Here is a 19,146-nt window from a genome sequence, read left to right as displayed (position 1 = left end):
ATGAATGGGCAAAGGGCGGGCCTACTGCTTGCAATGTGCCCTGTGTGTAACTCAGCCTCTGCCAGGAGGAGCAGCATTGTTGCGGGGCCTGGATGAATGGGCAAAGGGCGGGCCTACTGCTTGCAATGTGCCCTGTGTGTAACTCAGCCTCTGCCAGGAGGAGCAGCATTGTTGCTGCACACCTGAAGTTGGACCCTCTAACAGTGGACCTGGTAACATCCTCAGCATGCTAACTCCTCCAGGGATATCAACGAGGATACTGGCAGGGGGATCTGTGATAGGTGGGGACCTTGTTTTGTTTATTTTTAAACAGACTGTTTCTTTAAAAAATATTTTATTTATGTTATACTAGTGACAGAGATAAAAAGAGAAAGGATGGAGAGATACCAGAGCACTGTTCAACTCTGGCTTGTGATGGTGCTGGAGATTGAACCTGGAACCTCAGAGCATCAGGTATGAAGGTCTTTTTTTTTTTTTTTTTTTGCCTCCAGGGTTTCTGCTGGGGCTCGGTGCCTGCACCACAAATCCACTGCTCCTGGAGACCATTTTCTTCCCCTTTTGTTGCCCTTGCTGTTTTATCATTGTTGTAGTTATTATTATTGTTGTTGTTGTTGTTGCTGTCGTTGGATAGGACAGAGAGAAATCAAGAGAGAAGGGGAGACAGAGAGGGGAAGAGAAAGATAGACACCTGCAGACCTGCTTCACTGCTTGTAAAGCAACTCCCCTGCAGGTGGGGAGCTGGGGACTCGAACCGGGATCCCTATGCTGGTCCTTGCGCTTCACACCACATGCGCTTAACCTGCTGCACTACCGCCCAACTCCCAGGCATGAAGGTCTTTTTCAGAACCTTTATGCTGTCTCCCCAACCCTATTTTTATTTTTAAACCAGAACACTGCTCAGCTCTGGTTTATGATGGTATTGTGGATTGAACCCAGGACTTTGCAGCCTCAGGCATGAACGTCTTTTTGTGTGATCATTACGTTGTCTCCTCCCCTGTCTTGGAATTATTTTTAATTATTTGAGAGAGAGAAGGGGGGGGGAGAGGAGACACCAGAGCAGCACTCTGGCACATGTTATGCTGAAGGATTAAACTTGGGAACTCGGGCTCTCAAGTCTAATGCTTTTACCCATAGAATCATCACATTGGCAGCTCACGACTGAGAATGGGGAGGGAACACCTAAGTATAGTTTGAGAGTGTGGCAGGAGAGTGCCAAGAGGCAGGCACCAGGAACAACTGCTGGCTCATCTTGGGTGTGTCTGTACAGATCTCAGAACTTGATCAGGATTAAAGAGCTGTGTGCTTTGGTAGAGAAGCTTAGCTCTTAGGTCAGACTGCTTGGATTTGGTGTCTGGCTGGGCCACTCCTAGTGACTTTCAGGGGACACTTCTATGTGTCACTTGGATGGGAAACTCTCCCTGATCCTCCACCTTCTTACAAAATGGTGACAGTGACAGTACTGATTCCACTGAGCTCCTGTGAGAAATAAAGAAGTTGCTTCATTTAAAATCTTAGTACACTGCCTGGGTTTAACAGACATTTGATATTAGGCATCACTTTTTTTTTTTCCTTTAAGGGACCTAGACCTTTACCCATGCATCATCAGATGTTTATTAAATGTCAATGCCATGCAAAGCAACTTGTAGAATATAAAGTTACGCAAGGTCCAAGATATTTTTTTTTAAAGAATTAGACTGACAGGAGGGACAAGCCATATATATTAAAACTTAGAAGCACACAGTAGAATTCCTTTGGGGAGAGATGAATACCAGCTAAAGTCTGCTGCTTGGGGAGAAGTGATGGGCAGAAATGCAACAACATCCCATGGAGGATGGTTTAGTGGGTGAAAACTTGGGCTCCAGAGTTGGCCTTGCCTAGGCCTAAATTCTGACTATTCCTTGTTTGCAAAATGAGGCAACAGCATCAAGCTCATCAGGCAGGGAAGGAGAAAGCACATGTGAGATGCCAGGCAGAGTGAGCACACAGTGGATGACAGCTGGCATGACTGTTGTTGGTAACAGCAGAAGCAGTAAGTCTGAGAGCAATGTGGATCTGGCCCAGACTGGGTCTGATGTATTGCTATGACTCACTGGACACAGAAGGTGTCCTGGGAGGAAGGTAGAGGCCAGAGAAAATATGCAGATAACACTGTCACCTTAAGTCTTGCAATGAAATAGACTCCTGACCAGAGCCTGTTAGACTGATCTTCTTGGAGATTTGAATGTGCTTCTATGAAGAGCCAACACAGGGTGGGGATGCAGCAGGCTGAGGATGGTAAGAGAGGGAGGAGGAGAGGTGACAGGGACATTTCAGGAGAGCTCTGCACCTCTGATGTCATTTCCAGCTGTGAAGGACGCATACCCCTCCCTGGGCTGAGGCGAGAGTAGGCTCACCATCTTTGCAGTTCGGGGTCACCTGGACTTACAAGGGACTTTCCTCAGAAGTCAGGACTAGAGCACTGCTCTTATACAACCTACAGCTAGTGGAAGCTGGCCAGAGCTCCTAAGACACTGCTTGTTCCAGCCCATCAGCAGAAATAAATGGCTCCACCCAAAAGTGGGGAGGGGATATGGACCAAAGAATATTCACCAAAGAGGAGATCCAAAGAGCCAAAAGACAAATGGAAAAATGTTCCAAGTCATTAATTGTCAGAGAAAAGCAAAGACAACAATGAGATAGCACTTCATTCCTGTGACAATGTTAGACATCAGAAAGGATAGAAACCACAAATGCTGGAGAGGTTGTGGGGGTAAAGGAACCCTCCTACACTGCTGGTGGGAATGTAAATTGGTCCAACCCCTGTGGAGAGCACTCTGGAGAACTCTCAGAAGGCTAGAAATGGACCTACCCTATGACCCTGCAATTCCTCTCCTGGAGATATATCCTAAGGAACCCAACACACCCATCCAAAGAGGTGTGTGTGTATACCTATGTTCTTAGTAGCACATCTGTAATAGCCAAAACCTGGAAGCAACCCAGGTGTCCAACAACAGATGGGTGGCTGAGAAAGTTGTGGTCTATATACACAATGGAATACTACTCAGCTACTAAAAATGGTGATTTCACTTTCTTCACCTCATCTTGGATGGAACTTCATGTGAAGTGAGATTAGCCAGAAAGAGAAGGATGAATATGAGATGATCTTACTCACGGGTAGAACTTAAGAAACAGAGACAGAAAGGGGAAACATGAAATAAAACTTGGTCTGGGTGTGGTATATTGCATTAAAACAAAGAACTCTGGGAGAGAGGGGAAGGAGGGGGCATTTGGGGTCCTGGTGCATGATGGTGGAAAAAGACTTAGGCTGGGGATGACAGTGTTTTCCAGAGACCTATTATGGTGAGATGAGAAATTTTACCCACATGTCAACAACTGTACTGAAATCTACTATCCCCTTAATTTAAAAAAAATGAGTCCTGGGGCCAGGTGGTGGCACACATGATTGAGCACACTTGTTACAATGTGCAGGGACCCAGGTTCGAGCCTTCAGTCCCCATCTGCAGGGGGAAAGCTTTGCAAATGGTGAAGCAGGGCTGCAAGTGTCTCTCTGTACCTCTCTCCCTCTCTCTCCCCACATCTCAATCTCTGGCTATTTCTATCTACTAAATAAAGATAATTAAAAAAGAAAGAGTCCTATGGATTAGGCAATCACTGAAGTAGGAGGATGAAAAAAAAAAAAAGGAATCAGTACTTTTTGGTTCAGTAGAATATTTCCCTCTTGTGAACACACAAGTGTTGATTATGTTCTGGGAAGAAGAAGACTCGTAAAGGTAAAGGCTGAGGATCAATCCACACATGACAACAGGCAGTGGGGAAACATGCTGGTCAGAGGTCCAGGGTACAGAAACTCTGAGCCTAGCACATCCTGCAAGTCAGGGGAAGGAAAGGATTCACCCCGCTACAGGTAGGAAAGAATCCCTCCCCACTCCCCAACTGAATTAAACAATGCAGTCAGCAACTTATCTTCTTCCTTTGAATCTCTCTTGCTGTGTCACCTCAGAGGCCCATAGTTACCACCCTGACATTCGACATTCTCTGTCCCCTCCCCTGCTTTATGTCTCTCCACAGTGTTACCAGCTTATAATATACTAGTAGCTGACTTGTGCTAACTCCTTTATTTTATTGCAATGTCTGCCTATTCCATTTCCCACTCTACCCCAAATTTGGAATATAAATTTTATTTTATTTTATTTTAATATTTATTTTTTTTCTGATAGAAATGGATAAGGAGACAGAGATAAAGAGACATATCTATAGTACTGCTCCACTATTCATGAAAATTACCCCCTGCAGGTGGGGACCAGGGACTTGAACCCAGGTCCTTGTACAAGGTAACAGCTCTACTAGGTGAACTACTACCTGCCCTATTCCTGTGCTGAAATCTCTCTCTCTTCTCTCTCCACCCCCACTGTTCCTTTCTTTTCTTTATTTTTTTAAAAAGATTTTATTTATTTATGAGAAAGATAGGAGGAGAGAGAAAGAACCAGACATCACTCTGGCACCTGTGCTGCCAGGGATTGAACTCGAGACCTTATGCTTGAGAGTCCAAAGCTTTACCACTGCACCACCTCCCAGACCACCCTTTATTTCTTTTATTATTGCCACCAGGTTTAAGGCTGGGGCTTAGTGACTGCACAATGAGCCTACTACTCCCACAGGCTATTTTTTCCTTTCTCTTATTTGATAAGACAGAGAGGAACTAAGAGGGAAGGGGGGCCTGGGTGATGGCACACCCATTAAGTGTATACATTACCATGTGCAAGGACCCAGGTTTAAGCCCGTTACTCACCTACAGGTGGGAAGCTTCACAAACTGTGAAGCAGTACGCAGGCATTTCTCTTTCTCTCTCCTCTATATCCCTACCTCTCTCAATTTCTTTCTGTCCCATCAAATAAAATAGTATGGAAAAAAAAAAGAGGAAAAAATGGCTGCCAGGAGCAGTAACTTAGTAATGTTGGCACTGAGTCCCAGTGATAATTCTGGTAGCAATAAAAAGAGAGAGAGGGAGAGAGAAAGAGAAGGGGAGATAGACAGAGACACCTGTAGCACTGTTTCACTGCTCATGAAGCTTGCCCTCTGCAGGCGGGAACTGGGGGCTTGAACTAGGGTGTCTGGGCATAGTAACTTGCACTTTCTTTTCTTTTATATATATTTATTTATTTTCCCTGTTGTTGCCCTTGGTTTTTTAATTATTATTGTTGTTGCTATTGATGTCGTCATTGTTGAATAGGACAGAGAGAAATGGAGAGAGGAGGGGAAGACAGAGAGGGGGAGAGAAAGATAGACACCTGCAGACCTGCTTCACCGCTTGTGAAGAGACTCCCCTGCAGGTGGGGAGCCGGGGGCTCAGTAACTTGCACTTTCTATCAGGTGCACCACCACCAGGCCCCACAGAATGTAAGTTTCTATCCCAAGGGGGCCAGGTGGTGGTGCACCTGGTTAAGTGCACACACCACAGTGCACAAGGACCCAGATTCAAGCCCCTGGTCCCCACCTGTAGAGGGAAAGCTTCAGGAGTGATGAAATAGGGCTGCAGGTGTCACTGTCTCTTTTCCTCTCTATCTCCCCCTCCCCTCCCAATTTTTTTCTGTCTCTATTCAGTAATGAATAAAATTTAAAAAAAGATAAAATATTTATTTAAAAAATTCCATCCTAAGTAAAAACTGAATGACAAAAGGACTCCCTCTCACACAGCTTAAGTATTTCATTATATGCCAGGCTGGGTGTTGGGTGCTGGAAGTACAAAGATGGAGAAGGTCAAGTTCCTGTCCCCAAAGAGCCCAGCCGGGAAGGCAAGACAGGTAAGAGGTAGATCCACACTCCATGAAAAAGGACCCAAGAGGTCTACGTGGGGCAAGGGGTGAGGGGGTTAGAGGTGACAGTGGCATCTAACCCAGACTGGGGGCATCTTTAGCACAGTGTTACAGGAAAGGCTTCTCATAGGATACCCTTAAATGGAGGAGTCTTCTTCTTCTTCTTCTTCTTTTTTTTTTTTTAAATAGAGACAGAGACAGAGGCAGAACAAGAGTGAAAGACCATAGCACCAAAGCTTCCTTCAGTGCTGTAGGGGCCAGGCTAGAATCTGGGTTGCACACATGGCAAAGCAGCACACCATCCAGGTGAGCTATTTCATCAGTCCTAACGTCTTAAAGGATACGTTATGGGAGGCCTGCAGATAGCAGGCTCATTGCCTGCAAAGCACAGAGGTACTGAAGCCAGGCTCACTTAGGGGATGACTAGCGCTTGGTATGGTGTGTAGGGTGTGAGAAGAGGTGAGAATGAGGCAAAGCAGGGCCCAAAGGTCTCACTTGCTTTTAAACTAAAAGCCCCACCCCCCAGCATCTTTGGCTATGAAGAAGTATGAGTGTGGGGAAAATGTGGGGTGGGGTGAGGAAAGACTGGATCCCCCAGCTGCAGCTCCTGCCTGGGGGCTGGCCCAGAGTCCATGCCCAGGCACACAGGGCCTAGCTGCTTGGGGCACTCACCAGCTTTCTTGATCCGCTTCCTCTCCTTCAGCTGGTAGGGTTTGTGATCGTGAGACAAAGGGATGGCGTTCCCATCCTTGTCACACAGGACCCCGCGTGAGTCACCCACGTTGGCCACCGTGAGGTCTTTATCTGACAGGAGTGCGATCAGACATGTGGTACCTGGAAAACAGGGGGGAGGGGCAGGGCAGGGGGTCAGCTGTGCTCAGAGGTCCAGCTGCTGCTCAGATTCATTTTATTTTTCATTACTAGAGTTTCACTGCTCCAGGCCACTTAGAGAGACAGAGAGAGCGAGAGAGAGCGCGAGAGAGAGCGCGAGAGAGAGAGAGAGAAAGACAGAGAGAAGGGGAGAGAGAGATGCCACAGCACCAAAGCTTCTTCCACTGTGGCTGGGCTCTAACCGGGGCTGTGTTCATGAGAAAGTAGGTACACTACCAGGTGAGCTATCTTACCAGCTCCGCAGGACTCTGTAGTCATTAAAATGGCTTCTGGTGCTCACTGGGAAGGGCACCTGCTGTGCCTTGCATGGTCCAGGTCCAGTCCCAGTTCCAGCACCACTTGGGAATCTCTGGTGCTCTGATGTGTGTGTGTGTGTGTGTGTGTGTTTGTCTCTGAATGAAAAAGTGGCTGGGAATAGTGAGATTGTGCACATGCAAGACTCAGCGTAAGACATAAGAATTCTCTTGGATGAGATCTGGGTGGCAGCACTCCAGAACGACGGCTGTTCGTCCATGAATGACGACACTCACCAAATCTGACGGCCAATTTTCTGAGCCATGTTAGAGTGTCACTGCAGTCAACCAAGGTAACATTCTCATTTTCACAGATTATTTTTGTCTTTGTGCCTCTTAGTTTAAACACACATTGCATTGAAATGGGGTGAGGAGAGAATCGAGATCAGTTGGGCATCATAGGATACTGATAAATGCTCCCAGCTTCCTGCTGGTGCTACTTCTATGAAGCTCCTTGAAGGGTGGGATGTGGAGAGACAGAGTGGGCTTCTCACCTGGAGGCTGTGCAGGAGCCAGCAAAGGACAGGTGCCAAAAGCAAGGTCTGTGGGGCCCCAGGAGCAGTGAAGCAGCTGCTTCTGGAGTGTGACAGCAAAGACAGGTGGGCTGGATGGCCCATGTCAAGGTCTAGGAGACAGAGACTCTTGCCAAGCTCATGGGTGGATGGAAAAGCAATTAAGATCGCAGGCCCACTCTTTTTCAGCTACCAGGTTCCAGATGCTACCTTAATGCCAACCTGATTTTCCTGGGCAGATGACTCCACCAATGTGTCCTAGAGCCCCGCTTCCCCAGAGCCCTGCCCCACTAGGGAAAGAGAGAGATAGGATGGGAGTATGGATCAATGCCCATAGTCAGCAGAGAAGCAATTACAGAAGCTAGACCTTCCACCTTCTGTACCCCATAATGACCCTGGATCCATACTCCCAGAGGGATAAAGAATGGGAAAGCTATCAGGGGAGAGGATGGGATACAGAGTTCTGGTGGTGGGAACTGTGTGCATTTGTACCGCTCTCATACTATGGTCTTGTCAATATTTCCACTTCATTAAACAAACAAACAAAAAACCACACAGGCTCAGATACATGGGAAAGCTACTGAGGTTGTACAACTCTAGGAATGTTTCACTCAACTGTAAAAGAATAGGACAATAACAACAATGGTCAAATTACAAAAGAGGACTCCTGACTTATTACAGCAGTGGAACATTCACTGGTACCAGCATCACCTGACCATGGCAACAACATCTAGGAACAGCATCTGCTGACCCAGGACCTGCCACCTGAAGACCATGGCAAATATTGCCCATACCAACCCCACTTGGCAAAGAGTCAGACAGACCCAAGAATGCCAACTCAGCTACACTATCCACTTGGGCTCTGAAGAGAGGGGACAGGGATCAGAAGGAGAGCCCTTTCTAGAGGAGAGTTCAATAATTCTTTTTTTGCTCAGCTCACTTCCTGGCATGTCAGGAGGTGCCCTCTTACTCACTCTTGGTGAAGTGTGAAGTGTCTTGTCTCTTTAAATTCTGCTGAAATACTCTCATCTTTCCTTCTTTTAAAAAAAGTATTACTTATTTTCCCTTTTGTTGCCCTTGTTGTTTTATTGTTGTTGTAGTTATTGTTGTATCAGACAGAGAAATGGAGAGAGGAGGGGAAGACAGAGAGGGGCAGAGAAAGAAGAGACACCTGCAGACATGCTTCACCACTTGTGAAGCAACTCCCCTGCAGGTGGAGAGCTCAGGATCCTTATGCTAGTCCTTGTGCTTCGTGCCACGTGTACTTAAACCGCTGTGCTACCACCCGACCCCTTTCTTTCTTACGTTCTTAATAAACAGTTTCCTGGCACACCTGAATTGTGTCTCGTAGGAATTTTAAACTCTACTTAATCCCCATCACTGTGTTGTTCCTGAATTCATTCTTGGAGGAAGACAAGAACTCCACCCACAGGGGTGGCCCCTGGAGACCCCCTCACATCAGCCCAGGGTTGTGATGGGAACTTCACTGACCTCCAAGGATGACAAGAATGAGGCCTAGGCAGACAGAATGTGGGGCTGTGGGGTCAGAGTCAGAAAGGAAGCAGGGACATGCCTGCATGGAGCCCAAAAAAGACACCAGCATTCTAGTTACCTTCTCCTTGGAATGAGAACAGAGCCAGGCAAATGGAGGTGGGCGTCTGGGCTGCTGGATGGCCCTTACTACTTGCCAGTGGCCTCTGTCCAGTCCTGCTGCTTTCTCCCTGTTCCCTTCTCTGAGTAGACCAACACCTGCGGAAGTGCACAGCCTATCAAGCACCTGCTTTACATTGATAATGCCTTTCCTAGCTAAAGCTGGGCAGCAATTAGTCTTTGTTTATATTCTCCTCATTAAGAAGGCCATATGCCACAACAAATGGAAACTGCACCCAAGTAGCTCTTTCATCTTCAAACAACAACCAAAAGACCACATTCTTAAATAGATATAAACAATGACTCAGGTTGGCATTAAAAAGCAAGGAGATCATAAGCCTACTCAGTTATTATATTGGTTCTATTGTTCTTATCATTGATTTAAGAGCATAGCCATTATATTTAGTTCTATCATATCAGTCCTATTGAAAAATCCCATTTTGGGTCGGACTTCTGGAGGCGGGGCTACGAAGCAGCAGCAGCAGCAGCAGCAGCAGCAGCAGCAGCTATGTTTCTCTCATCTCCTCTCCCAGGTCAACTAGGAATACCAAAAGAGATCAACTGGGACTGAAACAAGGCAGGACTAGAATGACTTCATGACTTCAGGAACCCACCAAATCACCAGTGAGTGCAAACACGTGTGGCTTGTGGACAGAGAGGAGCCTAGGGAGAGATTAAATGGCTGTTAACAGTCCGGCAGTTTACCTGTTGAGGCACCACTTCCAGTCTGTTTTACCAACAAAAAGACTGCTGAAGGGAGGAGAGGACTCCCCTAAGACTCACCAAATGCAACTATGAGTCTCCATTGCTACAGCCCTCAGAGGCTGGAGCAGCACGGGGAGGCCCTGTGCTGACACCGGGGGACAGAAAACTGAGCAGGAAACACAGAAGATCTTCACCTCGGTGGTCTAGCAGTGGGGCTGTGTGGTGGGAGCCTTTCCATGTTGTTCTCCTGATGATAACATAGTGAATAGTTGCCTAAGAATCTACAGACTAGAAACGGGTCTTGTTTAGAAACTCACAGGGCCCAGCAGTGCTGTCTGGCTTGGCAGAGAAGCCGAATTGAGCCTGGAGCTTTGGATCCTTGAAGTGTGAGAGTCTCTTTGCATAACCACTGTATTATCTCTCCCCCACCCTGCTTTATCCCTTGGTCAGGAGTAAGGGATTAAACTAAGAAGCCTACTTATAGTTTAAAAGCCTTCAGGCTCCCATAGCCTACAGGGAAGAAAAAGAACAAAAGAGGCCTTTAAAGTCACTGTGCTGCAGCCCAGGGATTAAAATAATATTGAAACAACTGTTATTTTCCACAACTGTGAACCCTTTAAGTATTTTACTTAGACACAAGTCAATCCAGGCAAGAGTGATCAGTAATTTGAAAAGCTCTGAGAGAGCGACCTCATAACATACTATATAGATGGTTAAACCAATATGAATATTGGAGAAATGAACCCAGACAAAAATCCAGCTAAAAGCCCCCCAAAGGTTGAAGCACAAAATAATGAGGTTAACATCCAAACACTAGTTAAGGAAATTCAATATATCATGTGAGGCTTCTATGAGCAACTATATGCCACCGAGCTAGAGAACCTGGAAGAAATGGACGATTTCCTACATACCTACGAACTTCCAAAATTAAATAAAGAGGAACTAGATAATATGAACAGGTCCATCACAGCTAATGAAATTGAAACAGTTATCAAAAACATTCCCAAGAATAAAAGTCCTGGACCAGATGGTTTTACAAATGAATTCTACAAAACCTTCAAAGAAGAACTAATACCTCTACTTTTAAAAGTCTTCCAAAAGATTGAAGACACTGGTATACTCCCTTCCAGCTTCTATGAAGCCAACATCACTCTTTTGATACCAAAAGCAGACAGGGACACAACCAAAAAAGAAAACTACAGACCCATATCTCTAATGAAGATAGATGCTAAAATATTGAGCAAAATTCTAGCCAACTGGATACAGCAGTTTATTAAAAAGACTGTTCATCATGACCAAGTGGGGTTTATCCCAGGGATGCAAGGTTGATTAAATATATGTAAATCAATGAATATGATCCACCACATCAATAAAAGCAAGACCAAAAACCACATGGTCATATCAATAGATGCAGAGAAAGCCTTTGACAAAATACAACATCCCTTTATGACACTATTAAAAAGAAAAAGAAAAACCACATTTTGATGGGATCCTCCTATAAGGCATATTCTTAGACCTTGAAAGGTGAAATAGAAAAACAATGTTTTCCAGGAGATTACTTGACTTGGAGACCATATATCAATACCACTCTTAGCACGGTCTCTATTTTTTCTCTTTTTCTTTTGAGATTTATTTATTTTTAAATGAAAAAAGAAGATATGGAGAAAGAGATGGGAACACTGCTCAGTTCTGATATAACGTGGTGCTCAGGATTGGATCAAGGGCCTTAGGCATACAAGTTCGGTGCTTAGCAGATTAGTCCATCTCCCTCTTCTCCTGTGCAGACAGTGAGACATCATGTTCCTGATATTTGGGGTCACGATGTTGCCAGCCTATTGGCATGTTGCCAGCATATTGGCATTCCTAAAGTTCAAAGTCTAGTAGTCATTCCTTGTATTTCAGGAGGCCCAAGTGTCCTTTGGGGCCTACATATGACGAAGTGGAGGACCCAGCTGGGTGGCCAGTAACCTATCTCCACCCTCATTTCAGCCAAAGCAGTGCTACCATGACCAGTTAGCTGTATTGAACTGCCATGGAAGACTTTTTTTAAAAAAAAATTATGGGGCTGGCTGTTGGTGCACCTCGCTGAGTGTACATGTTACAATGTGCAACGACCGGGTTTGAGCCCCCAGTCCCAACCTGCAGGGGAAAAACTGTGAGTGGTGAAGCAGTGTTGCAGCTATCTCCATATCTCTTCTCTCTCTCATCCCCTGCCCTCTTGATTTCTGGCTGTCTCTATCTGGTAAATAAAGATAATTAAAAATATATGATACATTTAAGAAAATTCACTTCTGTTTATTTTTGATAGATACAGAGAGAAACAGAGGGAAGAGAGAGAGAGAGAGAGAAAGAAAGAGAGAGAGCAGGGAGAAGAAAGAGACACCTGAAACATTGCGTGAAGCTTCCCCTGCATATGGGGCCCGGGGTCCCTGTGCATGGGAACATGCTTCCATGAATAGAAATGTCAGAAGTTACATTAAAAAAAATGGCTCTGGTTGTCCATTCCCCCTTTTAATTAATTATAAAACAACAAATAGATACCAACTTAGTGAACGAAGTACTGGAGAATTTAACAACGCTCAGAGTTCTCACGATCAAGCAACTTTGAAAAATATGCACCTAATCAAAGAATGCTTGATAAAAAAAAATGGGATGAAGCATATTTACTCCCATCCAAGTTAGTAAAGCCATCTAACAGATGAATTAAACCAGAAATTCTTGTCTGGACAATCTATTGATAACTTCGGTAAAGTCTCCAAAGGAACATTACTAGGAAAGACTTCCTATTTCCCAGTCAGTGTTCCGAAGTTGAATTTGAATGGATTTTATATAAGCTGATCAACTGGTAGCATACAAAGACCTAGAACAGACACTTGTGCTACTAGATGCAGTTCTGGATAAGTCTTAGCACAGTCCTTAGACAACATCACAATTACTACGTGTGAAAGAATGGCGAAGTAACAAAGCTTTTCACATTCCATTCAGAATTTGTTACTTCTACCTTTATCTATAACCAGATCACATTTCTTCAACAGAGCTGTCGATCTTACAAAGTCTCATCAGAAATAACAGCTACCTATTAGAATGTGTCTATGGTCAAGTATGCTAATAAGAAATTCCTGACAGTCAGAAATACTCAATGGGAATGAATATTTAGGATATGGACTTAATAGACCTATTCTACCAGCAGGTGGGAAAAATCTGGCTTTACCACATGGACTAGGTGTAACTTCTAGTCAACCCCCATTTTCTGGGACAATCACAGTTGATAGTAACAGAAGTCACCTTCCAGAGGGATAAAGAATAGGAAAGCTATCAGGAGAGGGGATGGGATACGGAGTTCTGGGGGGAATTGTGTGAAGTTGTACTTCTCTTATCCTATGGTTTCTGTCAGTGTTTCCTTTTTATAAATAAAAATTATATATAAAAAAAAGAAGTCAGCTGCCAAAACGTGTACAGAAGATGCTGCATTTTTGGCTAAGAATTTAGCTATTGATAAGGTCCAAGGACTAACTGAAAACAACAGTTTTAGAGCAGAAAAATGACTAAACATGATTTAAAATTAAATATTCAAGTGATGATATAGATGATATTCCCTTGTTATCTTTGTTATCTTCTGATAAGAATGATTAATGACTTTAGTAATGATTTCATAGAAAAGACGCCAACAGAACTAGAATAACTTGAGGAAGTTTAAAGAAGAAAGGCATGAAAATATACCACCAAAGGATGTATTTGATTTACCCAAGGAAAATGAAAAATTCTTAAGTAAAACTTATGAGTGGATAGATTGAAGTGTTTCTGATAATTGTTAACATCCTTATATTTGATTCCTTTTCTTCTAGCTAGGGTAGCTGAACTTACATTTAGGCTTGTTTTCTGATAAATTCCAAATACTGTACATCTCATGAAATGAATAAAAAATGTAAAAACAGGAGCAAACAAATAAACAAAAACTGGGATTGGCAAAATATCTGACTTGTCTAGTGCACTGCTTTGTCATATGAGTGACCCAGGTTTGAACCCAGCCCCCACACTGAAAGAAGCTTCAGTGCTGTAGTCTCTCTAAAAAAAAAAAAAAAAAGAAGAAGAAAGGAGGGGTGGTGGTGGTGCACCTGGTAGAGCACACGTTACAATGTGGAAGGACCCAAGTTAGAGCCCCCAGTTCCCCCTACAGGGGAAAATTTGCGAGTGGTGAAGCAGATTGTCTCTCTGTCTCCCTCTCTATCACCTCCTTCCCTCTAGATTTCTGGCTGTCTCTATCCAATAAAATAAAGATAATAAACAAATTTAAAAAGTGAAAGGCAAATTCATTGACTAGACTTCAATGTCCCAGTTGAGTGGGTTTGAAAGCTATTTAAATTTCTAGTCTTAGAAAACGGCAACACAACCTACTTAGTTGCTCAAATTGAGAGTTTCTTTGTAGTTGTTCCCTTGTTTTCATTCTTTTAAAAAAATATTTATTTATTTATTTTTCCTTTTGTCCTTGTTTTTATTGTTGTTGTGGTTATTGTTGTTGTTACTGACGCCACTGTTGTTGGATAGGACAGAGAGAAATCAAGAGAGGAGGGGAAGACAGAAAGGGGGAGAGAAGGATAGACACCTGCAGACCTGCTTCACCGCTTGTGAGGCAACCCCCCTGCAGGTGGGGAGCTGGGGCTTGAACCAGGATCCTTTCGCTGGTTCTTGCACTTTGTGCCATGTGTGCTTAACCCTCTGTGCTAATCCCCAAACCCCTTGTTTTCATTTTTGATATCCAATCCATCACTAAGTTCTGCCATTCTTGCCTCTAAAATATATCTCAAAGCCCTTCCAGTTCTCTTGCTCTGAGCATGATGACTCTGGTCCCAGGTCATTGTTGTGTGAGCAGCAGGTGAGTTTGGTTGGCCCAGGCCCTGTGTGGGTTGGCTGCCACACCTGAATCTGTTGTGGGTGTCTGCATGCAATGTTTCCACTGCTTCATCTACTTCCCTGCCACTGACATTGGCTGACTGACAAATGGAGATGTCTGAGTCCAGGACTGCCCAATTATCTTCAGAGGTTTTCTCTGACAAGGTGTTTCCTTTCCTTATTTCCTTTATTACTCATACCACATGCAAGTATGCAATCTCTTGTTTACTTATTGAAATGTCTTATTAAATGTCAGCCTGTCCCAACAAGGCAAACCTCGCAAGGGCAGGAATATTCTCTGCCCATTTTCCTTCCTATCATGAGTACATCTAGACCATCACAGCATGCTGTATTTGCTGAGTAAATGAATCAACACAAGGAATAAACAAATACCCACTGTTCTTTGGGCCTTGCTCTGACCTTATGTTAAGCCCTGGGTGTCTTGCTCAGAGAATGATAACACAGTTAAATACCATACTTCCAGATACTACCATGACAGTTCAATACCACAGATATTACCAATGACAGTTTAATACCACACTTCCAGATATTGCCATGATAGTTTAATACCACACTTCCATATATTACCGTGACTGGACTCAGTGGTAGCAAAAAAGCAGGCTATTTATCAGTCTGTGGAGACACACAGCCCTGGGAGGGGGTGTAGTGATTGGAGCACTGCAGTCTCAAGCATGAGGTCTTGAGTTTGATCCCTGGCATTGCAATGTGCCAGAGAGATGCTCTGGTGTGATCTTTCTCTCCTTTTCTCATGTTAGTCAATGGATCTCCCATTGACACATGCTCACAGACACGTTAGTGAGGAAGGGGAACTTCCAGCCCAGGCCTGTCCCTATGCCTTCCCTCCAGTCCCAGATCCTGGTCCAATGCTAAGGCAAATGTCAACAGCCCAAAGCTGTGACACTTGTGAATGTACTCAGACATTGCTCAGGGTCCACATGAACAGCCTGCATTTGCTCTTACCTCAATATCTTTCTCAGCAAAACATGGGCTTCTTTATATCATTCTATAAATTCTTACTTTCCAGGGGGCTGGGTGGTGGCGCACCTGGTTGAGCGCATGTAATACAGTGCACAAGGACCCGGGTTCGAGCCTGGTCCCCACCTGCAGGGGGAAAGCTTTATGAGTGGTGAAGCAGGGCTGCAGGTGTCTCTCTGTCTCTCTCCCTCCCTCTTGATTTCTGGCTGTCTCTATCCAATAAATAAAGATAATAAATAAAAAAATTCTTACTTTCCATATGGAAAACAGGAAATACCAGTTCCCCATCAGTTTGGTCCTCCATGATTGACCATAGTGGGCTAGGAGGGCAACATCAACAAACCTGGACGAGGGAGAGCCACTTCCCCAAGTTCTTTCCACTGCAGAGTAGATGCCAGGACAGAGGAGGTGTGTGTGTGTGTGTGTGTGTGTGTGTGTGTTTGTGTGTATATGTGTGTGTGTGTGTATACAGAGGAGGGGTGTGTGTGTACACAAGATGGTAAAATCTCAAGTCACAAAATAAAATAGCACTAACTAAACAACTTATAATGGGCCAGACTTTATTGTGTGTTTGCTGTCCACACATATCTGATCTTACTCAGTTTCACAAAAAAAGTCCTGCAAGGTACATGGCCAAACTACCCTCACTACCCTCATCCTTATCTAGCCAATTGTGTAGATTTGGATAAAGAACCCCTCAAGACCACACAGTTCTGGGGCAGGAAAGTTGAAATTTGAAGCCAGGTCTGACACACTCTTGATCAGGCTTTTAATATTAAAAAAAATTTTTTTAATTGCTACTGCGGTTATCTCTGGTGCCTAGTACCTACACACAATGAAGCCACCTCTCCTAGTGGACATTTTTTCCCCTTCTTTCCCTACTTTCTTTTTATTTGATAGGGTAGAGAGAAATTCATAGGGAAGGAGGAGATAGAAAGAGAGACACCTACAGACCTGCTTCACCATTCATGAAACTAGGTCCTTGCACCTGGTAGCATGCATGCTCAACTGGGCATGTCACTGCCTGGCCCCCAGGCTTTGAACATTTTCTCTAAGATAAAATCACATCAGGAGTGTGAGAATAGAATTTTGGCTGCAAATAATATCATTTAAGCTTTTTTTTTTTTTTTTTGACAGCTTATATTTGCTTCCAGCATAGTAAAGTACAAGCTAGATATCCACTGAAACATTTCAGGTACGGTATACAAAATGCTGTTTAAAATTTGTCTTGGTTTATATCTCACTGTCTTTTAGTCTCTAAACTGCAGATGCTACTGTGATGCCATCATGACTTCCCTGGGCAGATGACCTTACCAATGTGTCCTGGAACCTCACTCTCTGGCCCCAGAACCTTGACCCACTAGGGAAAGGTAGAAACAGGCTAGGGGTATGGACCCACCTGCCAATGTCCATGTCCAGAGGAAAAGCAATTACAGAAGCCAGATCTTTTACCTTCTGCATCCCAAAAAGAATTTTGGTCCATACTCCCAGATGGATAAAGAATAGGGAAGAATGAAGGAGATGGGACACAGAACTCTGGTGGTGGGAACTGTATGGAATTGTACCCCCTCTTATCCCACAATCTTGTCATAACCCTGACTGTTCGCTTGAGCCTCTGTTGGGTAATACTCCTATTTCCCAAGAATTAAAAGAAAGCCCTGCCACTTAAAGGTCCCCAACAGTTTAAACTGGCTCTTGAGCTACATGAACAAAGGAGGCTGTGCCACTCCTGTCCTGCTTTTAGGTCTTTCTAGAATATTTGAAACACTTTGACTGGTGCATGTCTTACTGTCCTGAAGTGAGAGAAGCAGTGTGTGGGTAGCTGTCCCACTGCCCTGCTATTTTGAGGGCACAACCAGCTCACAGCAGTGAATTCACCCTCCACTGTACTCTTCTGTTAATGCTTAGCAAATATTGGTCTAAACTTATAGCAAACTATAAGTTTGCTGTTCCTCAGCCATCTGTGCAAGCGGGCATCTCCCCCCACCCCCCAGCATCAGTTCTCCTTTTCCTTCTTTGGCCACAGGATAAATGTTTTCTTTAACCTCTTTGTTGGCTTGAGTATGTCTGTGTATTGTCTCACCAGGTACTCCTGGTAGTAGTTTTGGAGTAACAATGGCCAGGTCAGCTAAGAAGACATTCTATACCCAAGCAGGGTTTAAATCCACTTGGGACCTTCTGATTGTTTAAGAACTAAATTGTAGGAGGCAGTGTTTGAACTGAGAAAACAAGAGCACTTCCTATTCTAACACAGCCTCCACACATCTAAGCACCACTCTCAGCATCTCTGGAAAGGACTTTGAAGCCACTCTGAAATAAAGCTAATAAAGACTTGGAATACTTTGAATAAGATTACACATGGCGAGTTTGGGTCTTACTGGCTTCTGAAGGTTGATTTTTCTTCACTTGTCACCAATCTATTTCCCAGATGAATGTAATGAAATAAACCTCTGTCTAGAAATGAAACATTAAAGATTCATGCAAATAAATTTTATTTAGGACTGTGGGGGTGGGGGGAATGTGTAATAAATACACACATAAATAAATAAACATTGTAGGAACTCTGTTCACAAAGAGCTGGTTTAGCTGACAGACAAGGCAAAACTGCAGACTGGATGTGAGGCAGATGGCTACCTCCACATGGCATCCATGATTGCCTGGCAGCCCTCATACCAGCCCTGAAAGGATATGAATACCAAGGTGGTGGCATTGTTCCTGACTGGCAGGCCACAAGATGCTTGTTGAGCTTGTAACTGAAGTGTGTGTACCCTGAGCCAATCTGTTGGCTAACCAGTAGAATAAAGGAATTCTTGTATTTCAGGGGTCTGTAGCAAGCACTTCCTGCTATGCCAGGCATTCCAGGAACTAAAAAAAAAAAAAATTCACCCACTAGGTGGAAAGTCATACCTTGACAGTTGCCAGGGAGAGAGCAAAGGAAAGCAATTATTTCCTGACCCCACAGACATTTTAAAATTCAATTCAATTTTTTTCCTTAGTGACTTAATAGTGGCTTATAAGATTATAGGAATAAAGTTCCATACGTCACCCCCAAGCAAAGTTCTGTACCCCTACCCCACCAATGATCACTACCATAGTTCTTACAAAATCTGAGAGATAGGTGGGCTGTTTTTTCTGTTCCTCCTCTGCTTCCATTTATTTATTTATTTATTGCAAGTTGATGCATTTCAATTTTCTACACTCCACATGAGCAAAACCATCTGGAAGTTGTCTTTCCTTATTCTTTAAGCATTATATAATCACTTCCAGTTCCAATCTCTTTGTCCTGAGGGACATAATGTCATCTCTTAAAATTGTAGAACAGTAATAAGGAAAACAATTTAATTGTGATTAAATGTGAGAAGCAAGCACAGAAACTCTCCTGCAGAAGTATGAGGT

General features: G+C 44.0%; 1 protein-coding gene across 1 annotated transcript in view; it reads right to left on the bottom strand.

Annotated features, from left to right (window-relative positions):
- PPM1L (protein phosphatase, Mg2+/Mn2+ dependent 1L) overlaps positions 1-19,146 on the bottom strand; it is a 340,650-nt gene that overhangs the window by 7,742 nt on the left and 313,762 nt on the right. Inside the window, exon 3 of the mRNA XM_007518842.3 lies at positions 6,486-6,647. Within this exon, the coding sequence (XP_007518904.1) occupies positions 6,486-6,647 (162 nt within the window). The remainder of the gene's footprint in view (positions 1-6,485; positions 6,648-19,146) is intronic.

Source organism: Erinaceus europaeus, chromosome 1 (assembly GCF_950295315.1).
Source record: "Erinaceus europaeus chromosome 1, mEriEur2.1, whole genome shotgun sequence".
Taxonomy (NCBI): domain Eukaryota; kingdom Metazoa; phylum Chordata; class Mammalia; order Eulipotyphla; family Erinaceidae; genus Erinaceus; species Erinaceus europaeus.
This window is presented reverse-complemented; position numbering and strand designations above follow the sequence as displayed.